The sequence below is a fragment of the Otolemur garnettii genome, unplaced genomic scaffold (genome assembly GCF_000181295.1).
Source record: "Otolemur garnettii isolate 467f Iridium unplaced genomic scaffold, OtoGar3 scaffold00067, whole genome shotgun sequence".
NCBI classification, from domain to species: domain Eukaryota; kingdom Metazoa; phylum Chordata; class Mammalia; order Primates; family Galagidae; genus Otolemur; species Otolemur garnettii.
Genome location: NW_003852462.1, coordinates 3,620,728 through 3,639,657, shown reverse-complemented (window position 1 = coordinate 3,639,657; position 18,930 = coordinate 3,620,728). Strand labels below are relative to the sequence as shown.

At 52.8% G+C, this 18,930-nt stretch overlaps 2 protein-coding genes across 2 annotated transcripts in view; one reads left to right on the top strand and one right to left on the bottom strand.

The window, feature by feature from the left end:
* The window catches only part of KCNAB2 (potassium voltage-gated channel subfamily A regulatory beta subunit 2), an 88,603-nt gene extending 82,117 nt beyond the window's left edge, over window positions 1–6,486 (bottom strand). The window contains exon 1 of the mRNA XM_003793220.3: window positions 6,010–6,486. The gene's annotated coding sequence lies outside the window, so the exon portion shown is untranslated. The remainder of the gene's footprint in view (window positions 1–6,009) is intronic.
* Window positions 6,487–12,223: 5,737 nt separating this feature from the next.
* Window positions 12,224–18,930, top strand: part of NPHP4 (nephrocystin 4) — an 86,428-nt gene continuing 79,721 nt past the window's right edge. The window contains exons 1-2 of the mRNA XM_012807295.2: window positions 12,224–12,546; window positions 18,424–18,576. Of these exons, the coding sequence (XP_012662749.2) occupies window positions 12,367–12,546; window positions 18,424–18,576 (333 nt within the window). The 5' untranslated portion in view covers window positions 12,224–12,366. The remainder of the gene's footprint in view (window positions 12,547–18,423; window positions 18,577–18,930) is intronic.

Below are 18,930 nucleotides of genomic sequence, written 5' to 3'. Positions count from 1 at the left end.
TTAGGCAGAAGAGCCAGCTTGGGCTCTGACCGGGGTCCCTCAGCCTCCTGGTCTGGATACCTCAGGAAAGCCACTTCCATGTGCGTCATTCTGGCATCAGTCGGGTGGGGACAATTGGGGGGTGCTGGAAGCTGGTGGTGGTGACCTGTGACCCCCTGTACCTCGCTGCCGCTCTTGGTAGCCAGGTGTCACCTCCCCTCTAGCAGAGACTGTCTCCTGGGCAGCAGCTGCCCCCGGCCCCATGCAGTAGACACTGCCACCCTTGGTTTCCCTCCTCCCTGGGCGCTGGGATGAGCTTGGGCTGCCCCCTGACCCTCTTCACATTCACCTTTTCCCCTAAACCCCATGCCCCACAGATGCTCCCAGGCTGTCTCCTGCCCACTTCACTCTTGGCACTACTCCCAGGTGAACTCTTCCACTGTGAGGCCTGTGACCTGTGGGTGGGTGGCCATCATTCCGGGTCCTATATCTCACGTGGCTCCCAGGTTTGTCTTCTTAATGCCCGTGGCCGAAGCACAGACCTTGGACTCAACTTGGCAGACCCAGCGTGATGCTTCCTATCCAGGAGTCTGAGCAGCCCACTTGGATTCAGCGAGAAAAGCTTAAAAGGTTCCCAGGCTCTGCTCCTTCCTCCCTCACCCCATCACTGTCCAGCTCCACGGAGGCTCTGTTCTCATTCCTGTGTGTGATCACACTGGCCCCTGGACACTGTCCAACCCACCCAGTCCTTCCTCTGTAGTCTTGTCTATGCAGGGCCTTCTCCCAGGCAGTCCTTTCCCAGTTCTGCCTCTTACAAGCCTGCCTGTCTCTCAGGGTCTGGGTCCTGTGTCCCTGTGCCCTGATCTGTCCCCTGGGTATTGTGTCCCTTTCCTGGCTCTGAGCCCCTTGAGGACAGAGTGGGCAGATCTCACATATCCTTGGTCCTTCAAATGTCTGCTGGTGTCCACCCATTACTGGTATTCATAGGTTTTACATTTAAATTTATTTTCTAATGAATGGATTCATCAGAATCTCCTTGTCCCTGCATTTCTACTTCTGACTCTTTTATATTCAGAAGGACATGGAAGGACACTGTTTCCAGAGAGCCCCTGCTGCCACTAGGTGTTCAGGATGGTGGAGGCCAAGGTACTATTCCAGATCCTTCTGCCCTGGGCTGCATTTGACAGCCTGTGGACATCAAGGTGTTTGTGCTGAAAGATTCCCAGACTTCCAAGGGATAGAAAATGAAAACACATCCATGGTAGAGGGTGGCAAGCAAGCTCAACGCAGGCTGGGAGAGTCAGACAGACAGGTGCACAGGTGTGCAGACGGATGCCTGAGGCCAGGGCTAGGGATGTCCCTCCTTTATGGGGGCTGGGGGCAGCTGTTCTCTGCAGACCAGGGCAATAGGCAGCCCCTCCTGCCCTCTCTTCCCCTCCCCTTCCTGGCTCTGCCTTCTACCTCTTTCTAGTTGAAAGTGGTCAGCTGGGCTTCCCGGGCCCTTCCCAGGAGCAGGCAATCTCTTCTGAGGACAAGACTGAGGAGGAAACCAAGTCGCTCTGCCCTTGTTTTCCTGGGGGCTTGGCTGGCCTGGACTGTCCAGGAGTTACCTGGGATCCAGGCAGGCTGATGGGTAGGGAGAAGCAGGCGATTACTGAGCACCTCTGTGTGCCAGAAACTGTCCCCAAGCTTCTACTCTCCAGGTTCCTTTTCACCCATTTAGAGAAAGGGAGATGGGAGAAAGAGATCGCATAGCTTAGAGGGTGAGAGAGGCAGAGACTTGGAGGAACTCTCTCTGGGGGCGAGGAGCCATGGGGCCCAGACCCAGGGTCTTACAGGACCCAAAGAGGTGGCCCATGAGACTGGCCCTATGGTGAGTAGTTTGGTGGTTTGAATCTGGTGCAGGGATTGGAGAAGAAATGTATACTTGGCTTTCAGCCCCAGAGCTGGATGGACCTTGACTGCTTAGTGGCCAGGGCTAGGGATCACGAGGAGGAAATCCTGTCTAACTTTGTCTGGAGTGCAGGTGGGAAGCAAGGCCTGGGGCCCCCCACCATTCCTCCATTTTTCTCCCCTTTTCTCAGTCCCATTTTATCCTCGGCCAGCCTGGCATCTAAATGGTCAGCCATGCAGGGCCTGTGTGCTGGAGAAAGAGATGGCTGCTTGTGAGGAGGACATCCAAGGGAAACAGGTACCTGTGAAGCAGGAGGGACAGGTGGGGGGGGGCAGCCGTGACAAATGATACACATGACCCCACAGGTGAGAGCTCCCTGCTCCTCTGGGATTAACCACATGGTCACTCGGCAGAGCAGGGAGTGGCCTCCTGAGACCCTGTCCACAGGGATAGGACTTAGAGACTTGGGTGTGCTGGGGAGCCCTCAGGCTGCAGGCTTGGCCCAGAGCTCATCCTTGTGCATGGGAAGGAGATGGTGACCCTCAGGGTACCTCAGGATGTAGTGGAGGTGATGGAGACCCAGAAGTTGCTCAGGTCTACCTGGCTGGGAGACTCACATGCCTCTCAAGCCCAGGCTGAATGGAAAGTCTCAAGCTACCACCACAGACAGTGACCCCTACCACCCCTGCAGCATGTGTCCTCTCTGGGGAGGGACCCTTTCTGTCTGCCTCTTCGGTGCTGGCTGAGCCGAGAGAGCACATCGCTCCACATGGTCACAGATGGGCTGGGACGGGCTGGGGGAGGTGCAGTGAGTAAAGGGCTGAGAGCAGTGGGCTGTCTGTCACCAAGGGGAGAGCAGTGCAGAGCTTCCCCTGTCACGAGAAAGGCCACTTCATACATGCCCCAGGGCCCAGGACTGAACCTGACCCTCCTGAACATCTAAGGAGATGCCCCCTGCCGAGGCGTGTGTCGGGGCTCAGTGGGATGGAGAGGGCCCCTGCCACAGAGACCTGGCAGGACGGGAACAGGATCAAGGTTTCCTCCCTAGCTGGGAGACTAGTGTCAGTCTTGCCACTGTCCCGTGCCTCAGTTTCCCCATCCTGGCTAAGCAGCCTACCTCACAGGGCTATTGACAAGGACCTGAGGCAAACCAAGGTAAGAAGTGGAGTTCCAAAGTGGGGAGGGTGGTTCCTCACCTCCATCCCGCCTGGACCCTGGGCTCCCTGCCTTCTCTCTAGCTACAGAGCCATCTCTTTGAGGGCCACGAACAAGGCTCTTGAGTTGGGGCCTGTGGGCCAGGCAGGACTGCAGTCGTGGAGAATTTTCTGTGGTTAGTGGCACCTTCTGCTCCCAACAGCCCCTCAGGTGAACTGGACACACCTGAGGGTGCAGGCTTCTCCCATGAATGACAGAAACACCTCCAAAGTGGCCTTCCCAAAGGGCAGCTGGTCATGTCTTTGGACTGTTGGCTTTCTCCAGCTTGGACAGCCAGAGAGTTGAACTGGCACAAATCAGTAGGATGTGTGGGGCCCATCCCAGCCCAGCCCAGCTCCACTGTGTGACCTTGGAGAAGCTTCTGCTCTCTGGGCTTCTGTTACTCCTCTGTTGGGTGGCCCAAATCCTTGCAGCTTCAGAGTCTAGAAGACCTTCTGGCATAGGAAGAAGGGACAGAGGGAGGTATGGGGTCTCTGGCTCTAGACATCTCCTTCCTGAATGCTGCCCTCAGTGGCCTGCTGTTCTACCTCCTTATTTGGGGACACCAGGAAAACACTTTGAGTCTGGGACTCTGGGGATATGAGGATCACTGAGAATTTAGCCAAGGACCTAGCACAGGCTGCTTCTGGCCAGAGCCCCTGGAAATGGAGACGCGCTCCTCCTCACACGCATTGAGTAGGGGCAGTTTCTCCTTCAACATAGCCAGTGTCTGCCCAGGGGCCAGGGCGGGCACCAGCACACGGGAAAGCCTCCAGGGGCCCCACCCTCCCAGCCCTCACCGGAAACTGCCAAATCAAAACTTTGTGCCACTCACTTCCTCTCGCATCATTTGGGTTTCAGAAGCTTATTTAAAAAGGAAAGCCAGCCAGCCAGCCTGCCTGCCCAAGGGTACAAAGCCTTCTCCAGCAGGCTGGCCCCCAGAGCTCTCGGCCCCTGTGCCTCACTCGCACCCACAGCCTGTGCCCCATCTCCTGTGTGCAGTTGGTTTTGTGCATGCTTCCTCCATTCTAGGCTCCTTATCCAGACCCACAAGGGTTTTCAACAAAAGAAACACATGACAAGGGTTTCACATCTTTCATGACGCACCCCTCCAGCCCCACTGCCTGGCTCAGTTCCTGGGCACTAATCAGCACCTATGAAGCATTTGTTGACTGGTGTAGGAAAGAGAGAAGAAAAGAACGAACCTCCTTGGTTTTGTGAGGGAAGCCCCACCAGGCTGCTTTTGAGGCAGGGACAGGCTGCAACCCAGACACTGTCAGAGGCAGTGTGGACTCAGAAAGCTGTCCTGGAGAGGCTGCACCTTGACTCTGATATAGACAGGACCTCGGGGCCAAGTGCAAGCTGAGTGCCCATGCTGTGAAAGCACAGGGCTTGGAGCCCAGGAGTTGCACACCAGTCTGGACTCTGGAGCAGCCAAGTGAGAATCAGGTGGGCAGACGCCACTTTCCACATGCAGGTCTCTAAACCCTGCAACGCAGGGCCTGATGCGGCTTCCTCAGCACAGCAAGAGCTTGCTCTTGGCATTGGCAGTGTGTGTGTGCGGGGTGGGGGCTGGTGTTTTTGAGGAGGAGGAGAAGTTGCAGAGATAGAAGAAATCCTGAAATGACAGACAGTGGGACAGCTGTGGCCTGAACTTGGTGTTCTCTCTCCTCGGATATGGATGTATTAATTTCCATAAATGCTAATAGCCCATTTCCCCAAGAGCTATTACTTATGTCATCTTCCTTTGGATACGGTTCAACGCAGGGCAGACAAATGAAAGGGAGGAAAAGGAACCTCCATCGGCAGGCCCACTCCCCAACCCTCTCCCAACCAGGCAGCTCAGGTCTGGTTCCTAAGGTGGCCCTGCCAACTGCAGGATCAAGATCCCCTGCCTCCAGCCCCACAGCCAGGTCCCTATCACGACGGGAAGCAAAGAAAGTTACCAACCCCAAAAATGCTGAATCACAAAGTGAGGCTGAGCAGGAAAGTGGGGGTGGGGTGGGGAGGGAGATGGTGGCCAGAGAGGAGGGTGCCCCAGGGCTTCCCACCTGGAGCCACCCAGAATGCTCTAGTCAAAGTGTAGCCCCTACAGGAGCCCCCAGGACAAATGCCCAGAAACTCAGGGATGCGCCAGGATGCGCCAGGATGGGCGGGTGGGAAAGTGGGAAGGTGGGCAGGTACACCCGGCTGCTGCTACTGCAGCAGGAAGCGGTGCAGCAGCTGGGTCTCTGCATCCCGAAGGAGCAGCAGCAGGTAGGGAGGTGGAGAAGTGCTTTATGCCAGGGTCTGGGCATAAGGGAGAAGCTGGAGAGAGACGGGGGTGGGAGAGTGGGGGTGTCAGTAGCCCCAGGAACTGGTGCAGGAAAGGAGTGTCAAGGTCCCCGGGAGCAGGGCAACATGGAGAGAGAGCGCCCACGGGAGAGGTCGGAGGGGCAGAGAGCAGGATGGGAGGGAGGATGGGGACTAGCACCAGAGGGACACGGGGGCACGCGGGGAGGACGAAGGATGAATCTTGCGGAGCTACGAGGGGAAGCAAAGAGGGCGACGAGACCAGGAGGGCTCCGATGGGGCTGCGCAGAGGCCGGAGAGGGGACGGGAGGAGGATGGGGGGAAGGGGAGGAGAGGCTGCGGGCCAGGAGAGGACAGAGATGTGGGGGTCAGGTGCACCGCGTGATGCTGTAGAAGGATGAAGTTTGGGGTAAGGGTCGGGGGTGCGAGCTGAAAGGTCAGGCAGGTTGACTGGGAAGGAAAGAGACGATGGGATGGGGGGAAGGGAGGCAGTGGCGGAGGTGAAGAGACTGGGGAGGAGGTGAGACAGCCTTGGGGACAGGGACGCAGGGCCGGGTAGGAGATGGAGAAAGGACGGCGGTGCATGCCGCAGCTCTCCCGGCGCAGGTCCAGGTAAAGCGCAGCCCTCCGGGGTCTCCCCCTGTACTCACCTGGGGGCTCCAGCTCCGGATCCTGCGCCCCACTCCGGATCTTCCTTCCCGCCCTGCCCCTGCGACTTTAGCACCCTCGAATCCCGCTTGCTCCGGCAGGTTCCGCTCGCAGCATCTTCACCTCGTGGGACGCCCGGGGCCACGCCTCTTCCAGATTGTCATTGGCTGGATTTCACGCCAGTCACATTCCCATTGGCTGAGGGCTTGTCAGCCATGCAAATTAGGACGGGCCCGCCGCCTCGCCAATTGGCTGGCGTTTGTCGAGCGTATACCCTTGACTTGGGCTCTGATTGGCCCCGAGGCCCTGACGACGAAAGGGAGGCGAGGCGGGCTTTTGGCCCGGGCCTGCAGCGAGCCACCTTCCGAGGCTCCTCCCGCCGGTGGCTGCAGACAGGGCGCGCCCTTCGGCCGGTTCTCGGCTTGCAAGGCCTGCGGCTCCACTGGGCACCCGGCTTCTGGGTCCGTCGTAGGGAAACTTCCTCGAAAGCGTGGGCCTAGTCGCTCTCGGCGCGGTTGCTGGCCTGTCTCCTAGGTAACGCTGCCCGCGGAGGGCGGAACCATGGGAGCCAGCGCCGCGGGGGAGGTTGGACGCGGCCTAGAGGCGCGGTTGGCAGCAGAGCCGGCTCGGGTCACGCAGCCTGGAGGTGGGATAGTCCATTCCGCCTCTACGTGGGGACCTAGTGCCTATGGAGTGCGGCGGTGATCGCGGCGCGGGGCTGTACCTGCGGAATCCTCACCTCTCACCCCCGTCTGGCCACTTGGTGCGGCCTGGCCGTCAGTGCCGTTGGGCGTCACGGGCTCCTTTGTGCTTGCCCTTTGCCCTCTGCCCCCTGCCCCTCGCCCCCCGCCCCCCTGGCGCTCCGGTGGAAACGAGGACTGTGCCGATCGCCTAAACCCCCGCAGGCACCTTCCCGCGGGCTCCCGCTCGGTGGCTTCTGCGTCCGGCTGTGCAGCTCTGGCCGACCCTTCCCTGGTGGTGGTCGTGCAACTCTGCGGCCCTCGATGTGCCCGCGAGGCTCTGCCCTTGGGCAGCTGCAGCCTTCTCTCCCCTTTCCTGCTGCCGCACCTCCAGGCTGGCCGGAACACGCGCTGCCCACTGTCCATCCCCACTGGCGCCGGGCTGCCCCCCCGCCCCGTGGGTCTCACCTGGGATCTCTTCGTGCCCGGCTTCCTAAAAGACCTCTGGATTCTGTCTCCCGAGTGTTGGGAAGGAGTATTTTCGGTGACGGTGGGCAGTGCCTTCTGGTCCTAGGTCTCCTTGAGTCTTTCCTGTGCAGTCTTCCTAGGTTACAGCTGTGCCTTTTGTGTGCTGATGTGGGTCCTGTCTCTGTGTGGCTCCTCTCTCCGTTGCACGGAGGCGATGAGCATGTCTTCTGTGTTCAGGACCCATTCTCCTGGGCTTAACACAGGGTCGGTACTGGTAGAATGTCACAGAGTGAGGGAATTCCAGGCAGTGCTTAATCAAACTTCTGCTTCCCGGAGAGCTCCCCGAGGCGCCTACGTCTCAGGTATTCCACTCCGTCCTTCACTTCTGGAAAGCAGGCTTCCCTGTGCCTGACAGAACCTCCCCACCTCCCGCCCCATCTTTTCCCTGGGAAAGTCTGCCTGTGGGACTTCGGTCTTCCTAGCCCACCCTTCTCCCCTCCACCCCCGACCAGGTTAGGCTCATATTCCCTGTGCTGCCCAGGCTCACCCTCTCGCCTTTCTCCCCCTCTGGATTCCTGGATTCTGGAAGACTGGGCATTCCTATGTGCTGGAACTTAGTAGGTTCTTGATAAACATTTGTTGAATAGAGCTGCAGAAAGAAAGGCTTCAGGGAGACTTTGAAGCCCACATTTTGTACATTGGGAACAGGCAGGAGGGTGAGAGTCTTTCCTGAACGTGTAGAGGAGGGGGACAGAGGATTAGCTGGGTCCCTGGTCCTCCAGTGCTCTCCCCACCGCTGTTCTTCTTCCTGCTCTCCTGGCTGTCTCCATGGGTGGGTCGGTGAGGGTTGGTTGTAATGGTCTTAGGTTTATCAGCGCTGGTCTGAGCCTCAGTTTCCTCATCTGTAAGATGGGGATGGTGATGATGCTTACTGTACGGAGCAGTTGGAGTTAATTTGAAAGAGTTGTCTTCAAGCTCTGAGATTCTTTCTTCTGCCTGGCCTAGCCCATTCTTAAAACTTTCTACTGTGTTTTGTATTTCCCTAAGTGAATTTTTCATTACCAGGAGTTCTATGTTTTTTTAATATGCCATTCTCTTTAGTGAATTTTTCATTCATTTCCTGAATTGTTTTTCTGGTTTCTCTGAGTTGGTTTTCCATTTTCTCTTGGATTTCATTACAATCCTTATTTGGAATTCTTTATTTATTTATTTTACATATACATGTGTTTATTAGGTTTCCATTTTTTGCCTTCACAAAATTGAAAAGGCTTAAAATTTAATAACAATAACAATGTTTAAGATAAGGACTAGAAACAAAAACCTCGTAAGGAACGAACTAACATAAATACATTCAGAAAAGAAATCAGATGATTGCTGCATCAAAATATTAAGCAATAATAATAATAATAATGCAAGGACAGTGACCTTCACATTGTCAAATAAGAGTATGTCTATTATAGAATGCTTTGACTCTGAGATTCAGTATGGAGTCATCAGTTAACTTCTTCTTATTTTTATTTTAAGTCTCAAAAATAGACAACTAATATTTATAAATAAAAGTGAAAGATAATTTCAAAGAACAGATCGTGCAAATCTTATAGACAATAGAAAAAGAAGAAATACTTCAAAATCATTCTACTCGATCTGTATATACCTGATATTAAAATCGGAGAAAATATATTATTATAAAGGGGAAATTACAAACATATTTCACTTATAAATGAGGATGCAATGTCCTAAACAACATATTAACAAGTTGAATTAAAAATTAATGTTTGAGTAATGCACTTTGGTCAAAATTAAATCCAATTTATGTGAGAATTAGTCACTATTTTCTTTTCTTGTGTTGCTTTTATTTGGAATTCTTTATCTGGAGCGCCATAAAGGCTGATGTGTTTCCTTTCTCTTTTCCCCTGGGTGAGCCCCTAGTGCCTTTTTCTAGTGTGCAGAGCTTGGAACCCTCCTGGTTTTTTCCTCCTACTGTTTATTTGGCCCCAAGGCCCTACTGCCCTTCATCCATGGATTTTCTGTTACTATTTAATCATTCAAAGATTGGACCTGTAATGGGTGAGAGTAGGGTGGAGAGCCGTGAGGGCCAGATGGAGGGCCCTCACTGGTCTGTGAGGTGGGGGAGAGAAGTGAGCCCTGGAGCTGTCTGGCCCCCTCCCTCAGGTGTCTCAGGTGTCACCTAGCCCTTGGTGGCCCCTCAGACAGATGTCCTGCCTCTACCTTCTGAGCCTCAGGATGTCCATGTGGGTGGCAGCTCTTTTCAGAGAGGATGCCTTTCTGTCCTGTGTGTGCCCTGCTGGCACAGTGGGTCACACTGGGTTAATGTGTACCCCCTTGAGCTTGTAAGTTCTTTAGCAGTGTCTCCTACCACAGCTGTGTGGGACACCAGGTCCGCAGACACCCAGGGAGGAGAGAAGGTGGCCCTGGTTCAGGAGTCAGGCATGCGAGGAGAGCAGACAGAGTGGACGCTGTCCTGCGGGCGCCATGTCAGGAGGGCTTCCCCCAGCAATGCCCCTCTGGGTCCATCATGATGCCTGTTGTAAGAATACACTTCCCAATTTTATAATGAAAGTCAACAGGAAAACATTTCTCTGAAAAAAAAAAGTTGAGCGTTGGCTTTACTTGAGGTTTGATTTGATTTTGTGAGTATTTATTGTGTTCTGGTGGCGAGTTGGGTACCAGTGACACGGGAGGAATAAGCCCCCCTTCAGGAAGGGATTGGCTGGTGAGCAGGTCAACACAAGGCATGTGACTTGTGCCGGCTCCAAAGGAAGCACAGTGTCAAGGAACATCGGGAAGCCGTCCCAGAGGAGGTGGCACTATGACTTCTATAATAACATCCCATAAACTTGGTGGCTTAAAAGAACTCAAATGTACTCTTTTTCAGCTCTGGAGGGCAGAAGTCCAAACTCAACTTCCCCTGGACTGGCCTCTGCCCTAGCCTCTCCCTGTGGTGGCCGAATGGCCCCTGGGGCTCCAGGCTTGCATGGTCTGGGCAGTTCTGCACATTGGAGAAGACAGCCTGGGCGCAGGTCCCTCAGGGAAGGCCTGAGTGGCTCCACGTGGGTCTCCCGTTCCTCTCTGAGACCATCACTGCAGGCCTCTGGCCTGAATTTGGGAGCGGCCCTTCTCACATATGAAATTGGGTGAGAGTCTTTCCACAAAGCAAGGGATATTGAACAGAGAAAAATAACCCACAAAACAACACAAAACAAACCAGTGCAAGTGAGGGTGTGTCTGGCCCACAGTGGGTGCATTCCAGGTGAGGACTAGCCCCTGAGATAGGAGTACCCTAGGCTGGCTCGTTGTGCCCTCTCTAGTCCCATGTGTAGCTGTAGCATGGAGATGGTGACTTGTTACACTAGCACTGCTCAAAGTTTTGGGTCTCAGACCCTTTGACTCTTTAAAATTGAAGGCTCCAAGAACTTTTGTTTATATGAGTTAGAGCTATCAATGTTTACAATACAGAAATTTGAAACTGAGAAATGCCAAAAATGTTATTAAGGTATTTAAAAGTAACAATAACCCTATTACATGTTAGCATAAAAAATAATTTTTTAATGAAAACCAACTATGTTTTCCAAAATAAAAACGTGAGAAGAGGGGTTGTCCTGTGGTTCTGCGTCTGTCTTCACTGTCTGGGGTCATAGGGACAGCTGGGTTCGCCCACCTGCTTCTGCGTTCCACCCGTGGGGATGTGTTACTTTGATTGAAGTGTTCGCAGGACATCCGTCCACATCCAGATGGGCGGAGCCTCTTAGATAACTGGATATTTGATGGTACATCTTAACTCCATAAGAACTAGTTTCTTAAAGATTTGTTTCAAAGTGGAGGCTTCCATCAATGAACTTTTTACACTCTGACACTAAAATCCTTTGATCTGTTGTACTGTGGACAGACCTTTTATTCTTGCAGGATTTTGTATCATTATGCCTTGTTCATTTGGAAAATACTGGTTCACTGAGTCACGCAGACCTTCCAGGTATCAACATAGTTAACCAGTGCAGGCTCAGGAGATCACATTCATTTTGTTACCGCCCATCTCATAGGAAAGCCTTGAATCTGTCAGGCTCACGGTGAAGGATACAAATGTTCTCAGTTCTAATTTTTGCTTAAAAACTGCATTTTTATCACAGTTTTCCTTGAAGTGACATGCTGACTCCATTCGTGTCTGGAAATGTCTGCCAAGTACCCAAGTCAGAATATCCATAGCTTGTCTGTCGGTCATACTTTTTAGTGAAAATGGTGTTGGCGAATGAAAAAAAGTGGTCCTTTCAGCTTGTACACCAGCAGTGGCCGCAGGGAAAGTCCCGCCAGGGCAGTTGGCTGTCGGGGTGATGCTGAGGCCTCCGGAGCCTTACCCACGGGTGCTGTGCTCTACCAGTGCAGATGTCGTCATGGTGAAATAGACTGGTAACATCTGGGTATTAATGAAAATAGTTTTGGCCTTGTGGAGCCCCTGACAGGATCTCTCTGGACCTCAGGGATTTGGGAAGGCCACCTAGAGAACCGATACCTTAGAAGACCAGACCCATGGCGTTTTCTCCTTGTGTATCATCATAGCGTACAGAATGCAGCCTCTTCCCGATGCCAAGATCTTAGGATTCTGTGTCAGTGGAAAAGATGTCTAGGGAAAGTTCAGATCCCTGCGTGCCTGGAAGGGAGCAGATAATACCTGTTTTAGGCTGGGTCACTAAAGCTGGTAACACTTGAAACCAGTCCCCAAATGGCTTTAGTAACAAAAGACTTTATCCATGTAGCTAAGGTGTCCTGGGGCGACTGGCTTTAGGGTGTCCTACAGCCAGGGCTCTAATGAGGACATTTCTTCTCCACTGTTTTGGCCCCCTCCAAGATAGTGCCACACCAGGGCTGGGTTTCAGCTGCCACTCATACCTGGTGCAGTACTCAACCTACACAGCTGTACAGAGCAGCCCTGTGTGTACCCACCTAGATTAGCCTCCAAGACCAGAGTAGTCACACTCTGGTTGGTCCATGAAGGCAGGTGGAGGCTTCTCCAGAGCAAGGGGCAGACAGCCTGTGCAGCCAGCAGTGCAGTCTGCTGTGCTGGGGTTTGGAGTGGGATTGCCCAATGTGCTTTTAGGGGTGGAGATTTTTCTGGGATTCAGTGGGATGCCAAAAACTTTCAGAATTGCTCTGATCACTGTGGCCCTTATGAGTTTTTCCTTCATCTTTTAATCATAAATGGTGCAGATAGTCCGGAGGCCCATGGGATTCTCAGACGGCAGAATGAATGACTGGCACAGGGTCTTTGCCCAAAACGCGCTCGTCCCACCGCATCCGCACAGAGCACGCCAGCTTCTGAAGGAATCCACAGCATTCCAGTGTGTCCTGAAGTGGCTTGATGGGCTGATAATTAAGCAGGTAATGAAATTTGCCGTTTATTATCAAAAGCACATCATTACTGCTTTCGCCTGTGACCAGGCTTCCAGTTAACATGGGTCCCTAACTTACGACTGCTCAACTTAGGGTTGTTTGCTTGTACTCATACAAGCATTCTGTTTTTTTCTCTCTGTGCAGTAGTCAATAAATCACTGAGCCATTTAGCACTTCATTATAAAGTAGGCTTGGTGTTAGGTGGTTTTGCCCATGTCAGCTGATGTAAGTGTTCCAAGCACATCTAAGGCAGGTGGGGCTAAGCGGTGGTGCTCAGCAGGCTTGGTGTCGTGAGTGCATCTTTGACTTACAGTATTTCCAGCTTACCAGGGGTTTTATTGGATGGAACCCCATCATCAGGTGAGGAGCATCTGTATTGATTTCCACTTGATCTGCTTGCATCCTACCACTGTACCCATTACCTTGGGCCTTGGCAGTAGTCAGAGGCAAAGTGGCCCATCAGCAAAGAGAATATGCGATTCAGCGACTTGGTCAGCACTTTTGACTCTGGGTAAGGGATTCTTTCTGCCTACAGTGGAGCAATTTACAAACACAAATGACCTGCTTTCCCTCAGTTTGGAAGTCAACACAGGGAAAAAGACAAATCACATCTGGGTATTATAAAGATAGTTTTGCCCTTGTGGAGCCCCTGCCAGGATCTCTCTGAACTTAGGGGCTTAGGGACCACACCTAGAGAAGTGCCATCTTGAAGGACCTGGTGAGCCCGGCGGCCTGGGGCGAGGCTGCACATGGCCTGCCTTCAGTGAGGACAGCAGGGGCTGAGCCTGGGGCTTCCTGCTGGCCCCAGGTGTGGCTGCGTGTGCCTCTGCCCTCGTGGCTCCACATCCATCTGCGCCCTCAGCTGTCAGGAGCTGCTGGACAAGCTCATGGTTCCGTGCCGCTGCCCAAAGAATGCCCACGTGATTGAACTGGCCCATGGTGCACAAGGAGGACCCAGTCCTGCTGGTGTAAACATGTGGCTCCTTGCGGGTTCTGGTTTGGCAAGACTGTTCCTCTGCCGCTGCTGGGGTAGTATTTGCATGTGTTCAAGCTGTTGGCATGCTTGGTCTCGGAATAATGTGCTGCTGTTGCATCACTTCTGTCCTGCATCTTCTAGTCCCAAACCCTCTGACTGAGCACCGACTGCATCCTTGCCACCAAGTTAGGGACTGTGGTGGCTACTGTGTCATAGCTTTACTTCCTACTCTTGTGCTACTGCACTTGGTCCTTACCAGAGCACTGTGGAGTAGGTGCCATTGTCCCCACGTTGTACAGAAGCAGAACAGAGCCCGAGAGGAGTGGAGTCAGCTGCCCGGGTGACACAGCTCTGGGTGGCTGCTGCCCAGCCTGGCTCTGTGGAGTCAGCTGCCTGGGTGATACAGCTCTGGGTGGCCGCTGCCCAGCCTGGCTCCACTGCCTTTTAGTAGCTCCCAAGGTAGTTGATGGCACTTCCTTCTTTCCTAGGAATTTTATGAAGGACATTTTATTGTTTTATTTTTGAAAAGATAATCGTATAGTTCAAAGTTGACAAGGATACACAGGGAGAGGGAAATTGTTTCATAGTGTCTCTAAGGCAACAGGGTTAGTTATTTTTGTGTAACTTTCCAGAAATTCTAAGCAAATACAGCAAGTAAATATACCTATGTGTATTTTTCCTTTTTAAATATATAAATGACACTTACTACTGTGTTTAAATATATAAATGGCACTTACTACTATGTTTAAATATATAAATGGCACTTACTACTGTGTTTCCCCCAAAATAAGACCTACCCCAAAAATAAGCCCTAGCAGGTTTTCTGTGCATTTGTTAAATATAAGCCCTACCCTGATAATAAGACCTAGTGATGGGCATGGCTATGCAGATATGCATTTACCATGGAGAGGAAGACATCTCCTGAAAATAAGCCCTAGTGTGTCATCTTGTGAAAATATAAATATAAGACAGTGTCTTATTTTTGGGGAAACATGGTAGATAGGTAGATACTGCTACTATGTATAACCTCAGTCCTATAATTTTTTTCATGTACATATACATGTGTGTCTGTAGAATCATTCCTGCAAGTAGAATTTTTGATTTAAAGTCGTGTGTTAAAAGTGTCACTTAAGACCCAATTACATGTCATTAAGAAAAAGTACACTTTAAACGAAAATATTCAGGTTGAAAGCAAAAAGATGGAAACAATGTACCATGTAAATACTGAGCGTGAGAGAACTCTGTGTCTGTGCTGGTGTCAAAGTAGATTTCCAAGTGAACAGTGTTACCAGAGATAAAAAGGTGTTTCACAGAGGTGATGATAATCGGGAAAGCATCAGATCCCTAGGTGTGGATGCGCCTGTGTGGGGCCACCAGGACCAACCTCCCAGGCTCGAAGCTTCTCTAAGGGGACTCGGGCGACGCAGCATATCCTTATACTCGCAGCCAAGATTGATGGCGGCTAAAGCGCACCGAGCAGGATCAGCAAAGGGAATAGGCACGCTGGGAGAAGCACAAGCTTCCAGGGCCCCTCTCCCAGGGGAGCCACACAGCAGGCGTTTACTTTCTCAGCAGTGGACTGTGAGGACGCCGTGTGAAATGCTGCCTACCAAATGCTGTGCGCCAAAATTCCAGACACCCAGAGGGGAGACAGGTGTTCAGCATAAGCCAAGTTTATAAACACTTTGGGCGTAGTAAGCCATTCCTACAAGGTAGGTGTAGGAACACCCCCCCGCCCCCCCAAAGGAACTAAGTTCTCCTTAGACTGGGAAATCTAAGTTTCCAGTCTTCAGCCGAGGATCTTTCATAGCCTAGCAGTGAGGTCTGTTGTGCTAACTCCTGTATATAGCACTCAATGACAAGGCTTCTAATATGTGAAACAAAATTGGGTGAAAACTAAAGAGAACTGTATTCAGATTCACAGTCATAGTTGGATGGCTTGGCGCCTGTAGCTCAGGGGTTAGGATGCTGGCCACATGCACCAGGGCTGGTGGGTTTGAACCTGGCCTGGGCCTGCTAAACAATAATGACAACAACAACAAAATAGCTGGGCGTTATGGTGGGTGCCTGTAGTCCCAGCTACTTGGGAGGCTGAGGCAAGAGAATCGCTTAAGCCCAAGAGTTTTAAGTTGCTATGAGCTGTGATGCCATGGCACTCTACTGAGGGCGACATAGTGAGATTTGTCTCAGAAGAAAACCCCCCAAAAACATAGTCATAGTTGGAGACTTTTAACTGTCCTTTCTTAATAATTGATGGAAAAAATAGACTAAAAAACTCCTAAGGATTTGGAAGATCTGAACACTACCCTGAACTCTTGACATCTCTTAAACACTATTTAATTCAATTTGATATTTTTTTGGCACTTATTCTGGGGACACAAAGTGGCTCTGCCCCCTGTCCTGTCTTCACAAAGCTCTCCGTGGAAACTCATTCACATAGAATTGCTTACAAAGTAGTGTAAGGTTAGGGTCTGGCCTGGGAAGAAGTCTCAGGCAGCAGTAGCTGAGCTACTGGGAGCTCAGCTTTGGGAGGTGGGCGGCTTGGCTGGTGATTAACTTCTGAGATGACGACAGGGAAGAGAAGCTGGCTGATGCTGGAGCCCTGGGCAGTCCTCGCACTGAGGATCTATATGTATTGAGGAGCTGCCTGTGCAAGGCCTCTGCTCGGCCCAAGGGATAGGGCAGGGAACAGAGTGTTCTAGGTTCACATCCTTGCAGAGCTCATGCTCTAGCTGGGGGCACAGACAGCCAGCATGTAAATTTTGATGATTGCCCTGGGGAAAGGTCAATGGGGCCTGGGGTGGGTCTGGATGACAGCAACTGGAAGGATCCTGGATGTCAGAGGCGAGTGAGGACCCTGGAGGAGGCAGTGGCCAGCGTGGAGGGGCAGGCGTGGGAAGGGGACAGATAGACAAGTGAGGCTGCTCCCCCAGACCTGCGCCTCCTCCTCCTCCCTGTCCCTATGGATGACCTACCTCTGTCCTGGTTGCTTCACAGAGACGAGGGAGTCAGCACGAGCCTGCCAGGGCCGGGTAAAGGCGAGTTTACCCCTGTCCTTCCTGCTCCTCTCCCCTCAGGTCGCACAGCCCAGCCTTGGTGACAGAGCCCAGGTGTGCACGCGCCCTGTCACCCCCACTGCCCTGCCCACTCTGGCCTGGATGGTGGAGCAGCTCCTGCTCCCTCTCCTCCCCCGAAGTCTCATCTCCACATGGAATCTCAGAACCCCGCGTTGGCTCCTGCTGTCTCTACCTGTAGTCTATCCTGGCTCCCCTTGATTTGGGAGTAAGAGCCCAGCCTGTCCCCTTGCTGGGGGCCTGCAGGAGCAGCAGTTGTGCCTCTCATCCCACCTGTCTTCCCACGCTCAGCCTGCTGCAGTTGGGTGGGTTTTCTGTTTGTACAGAATGTCGCTGGGACTGGTTCTGTTTAGGCATGGTGAGGCCAGCAGATCAGGAGATGACAACCATTGAACGCAGGAGGAGGGGGCAGGCCACACCATGCAGGCCCCACAGGGTCATTCAAGAGGCAGAGGGAGAGAGGGGAAGCCTGGCAGGGCCTTCACTGTGCTGAGGTGGGGAAGCAGCTGGCAGGCTTGGGACTGACTAGTGTGTGTAATTTCAGTGGCCTCTGGGATGTAGAAATAGCCCCTCGTGCCTGGCTCTTGACCTTGAGACTACTGGGGCAGAGGATACTGTCTCCTGCAGTGTAAGAGCCAGATAGAGGGGCAGGTAGATGTGGGCGCTGGATTGGTTGGTTTACACATGAAAGATGGCTGGGTGGGCAGGACATGTGCTGTCCCTAGGACGTAGCTAACTCTGGGGCACAGTCTGTCTCGTCAGAAGCCCTAGCTGCCAGAGCATAGGGAATACAGAAATAAGAAATATAGCTCATAGCTAAATACAGTTGCCGTACCTCTCACAGCTCCTGCCACCCCTGCTCTTCTGCCAGGACCTTGGAGTTGGAGGCTCCCACCTGGCTCACATGCCCCAGCTGCCCCGTGGTTCTCCTGCTGCTCCGAGTTCTCTGCTCCAGCACCTCCCTGACCCTCCTTTCTGAACTGGTGGGCCCACCCATCTCTCCCCTCCTTGTTTATCCTGCAAGCTCCATAAGGGCAGAGATTGCATCTCTTTTGTCCCCTGTTGAATCCCTAGTGCCCGGACCTGTGCCTGGCACAGAGTCAATACCCAGAGTAGACCTTTAGTTAGTGTTTGCTAAGTGAATGAAAGAAAGGCAGAAACTCTTTGTCTCAGGTAAGAACTGTGACAGGGCTAGTCCTCACCAGTGACAAGAACTGAAGGCTAAAACAGAAGCGAACTGTGAGTAGTAGAGCTGAGGGAGGGGCCTTGTCTGCCCTTTCGGGCTGCTTTGTTCTGTGTTTGCATCTGTTTCTCAGTCCTCAGAGATCTGCTTTTCCTTTGCTGACTCTGCCCCAAGATAATTCTGGAAATTTGAGGATTAGAGTTTCTGGTTTCTGGTTCTATCAGGAAGAACTCACTTGGTTGCAGATGATAAAAAACACATCAAAATGGCTTAAGGCAGAGTTGATTTGTTAAGTCACCCAGCAGACAAAGCCACAGGTAGCATCAGTTTCAGGTGTGGGACAGAGTGGCTGCCAGCAGCTCCCGGCCTGCACTCTGCAGGCACGTCTGGTGTCTCATAGGCTGTGGGTGTCTTGAGCCTGTGTCTGTCTAGGGGACTTCAACGTTCTAACTGGCACTTGGTTTGCTGCCCCACTAAGACCAGTAGCCGTGGCTGAGGAACAGGAAATTGGGCAGCTGATGCCTGAGCAAGTGGGTTGGAAGCCAGGGCTCAGTGTCTGCCTGGTGGTGCTCAGTGACTGTGGATGGCTCTTGACACAGGGCGTGTCATGGCTGCTTCCTGCTGTCTCCTAGGGTATGCTGGAGGCGCTGTCAGAAGTTGGATGTCATCTGCGGGTGTCTTTCTTTGATGTCACCTACCGGCACTTCTTCGGGAGGACGTGGAAAACTGCAGTGAAGCCGATGGAGCAGCTCTCGAGGCCACTGCCCAGGGTTGTCTTCAATGAGGTAGGTCCTGGCAGCAGGGACAGGTGTGCAAGGTCCCGTGTGCAGTGCAGCCCAGACGACGAGGCCTCACCCCGAGAGCACCAGGGCGCCTCTGGCCTGTGGGAGCATCACGCTTGTTGTAGTGCAGGGTGCTTTGTTTCCAAACAAAATGTTAGGTGGGAGCCACATGTCCTACACAGCTGAGTGTGTGCTGCTCGGTTGGAGAGGGACAGAGGGTCGTCACCTTCAGGGGGTCTTGGGACTCTTGGGGCCACCCCCGTCCCTTCCTCTGTCCTCCTCTCCCCTCCCCTCCTCTCTCATCCCTTCCTCTCTCATCCCTTCCTCTCTCCTCCTCTCCCTACCTCCCCCCTCTCC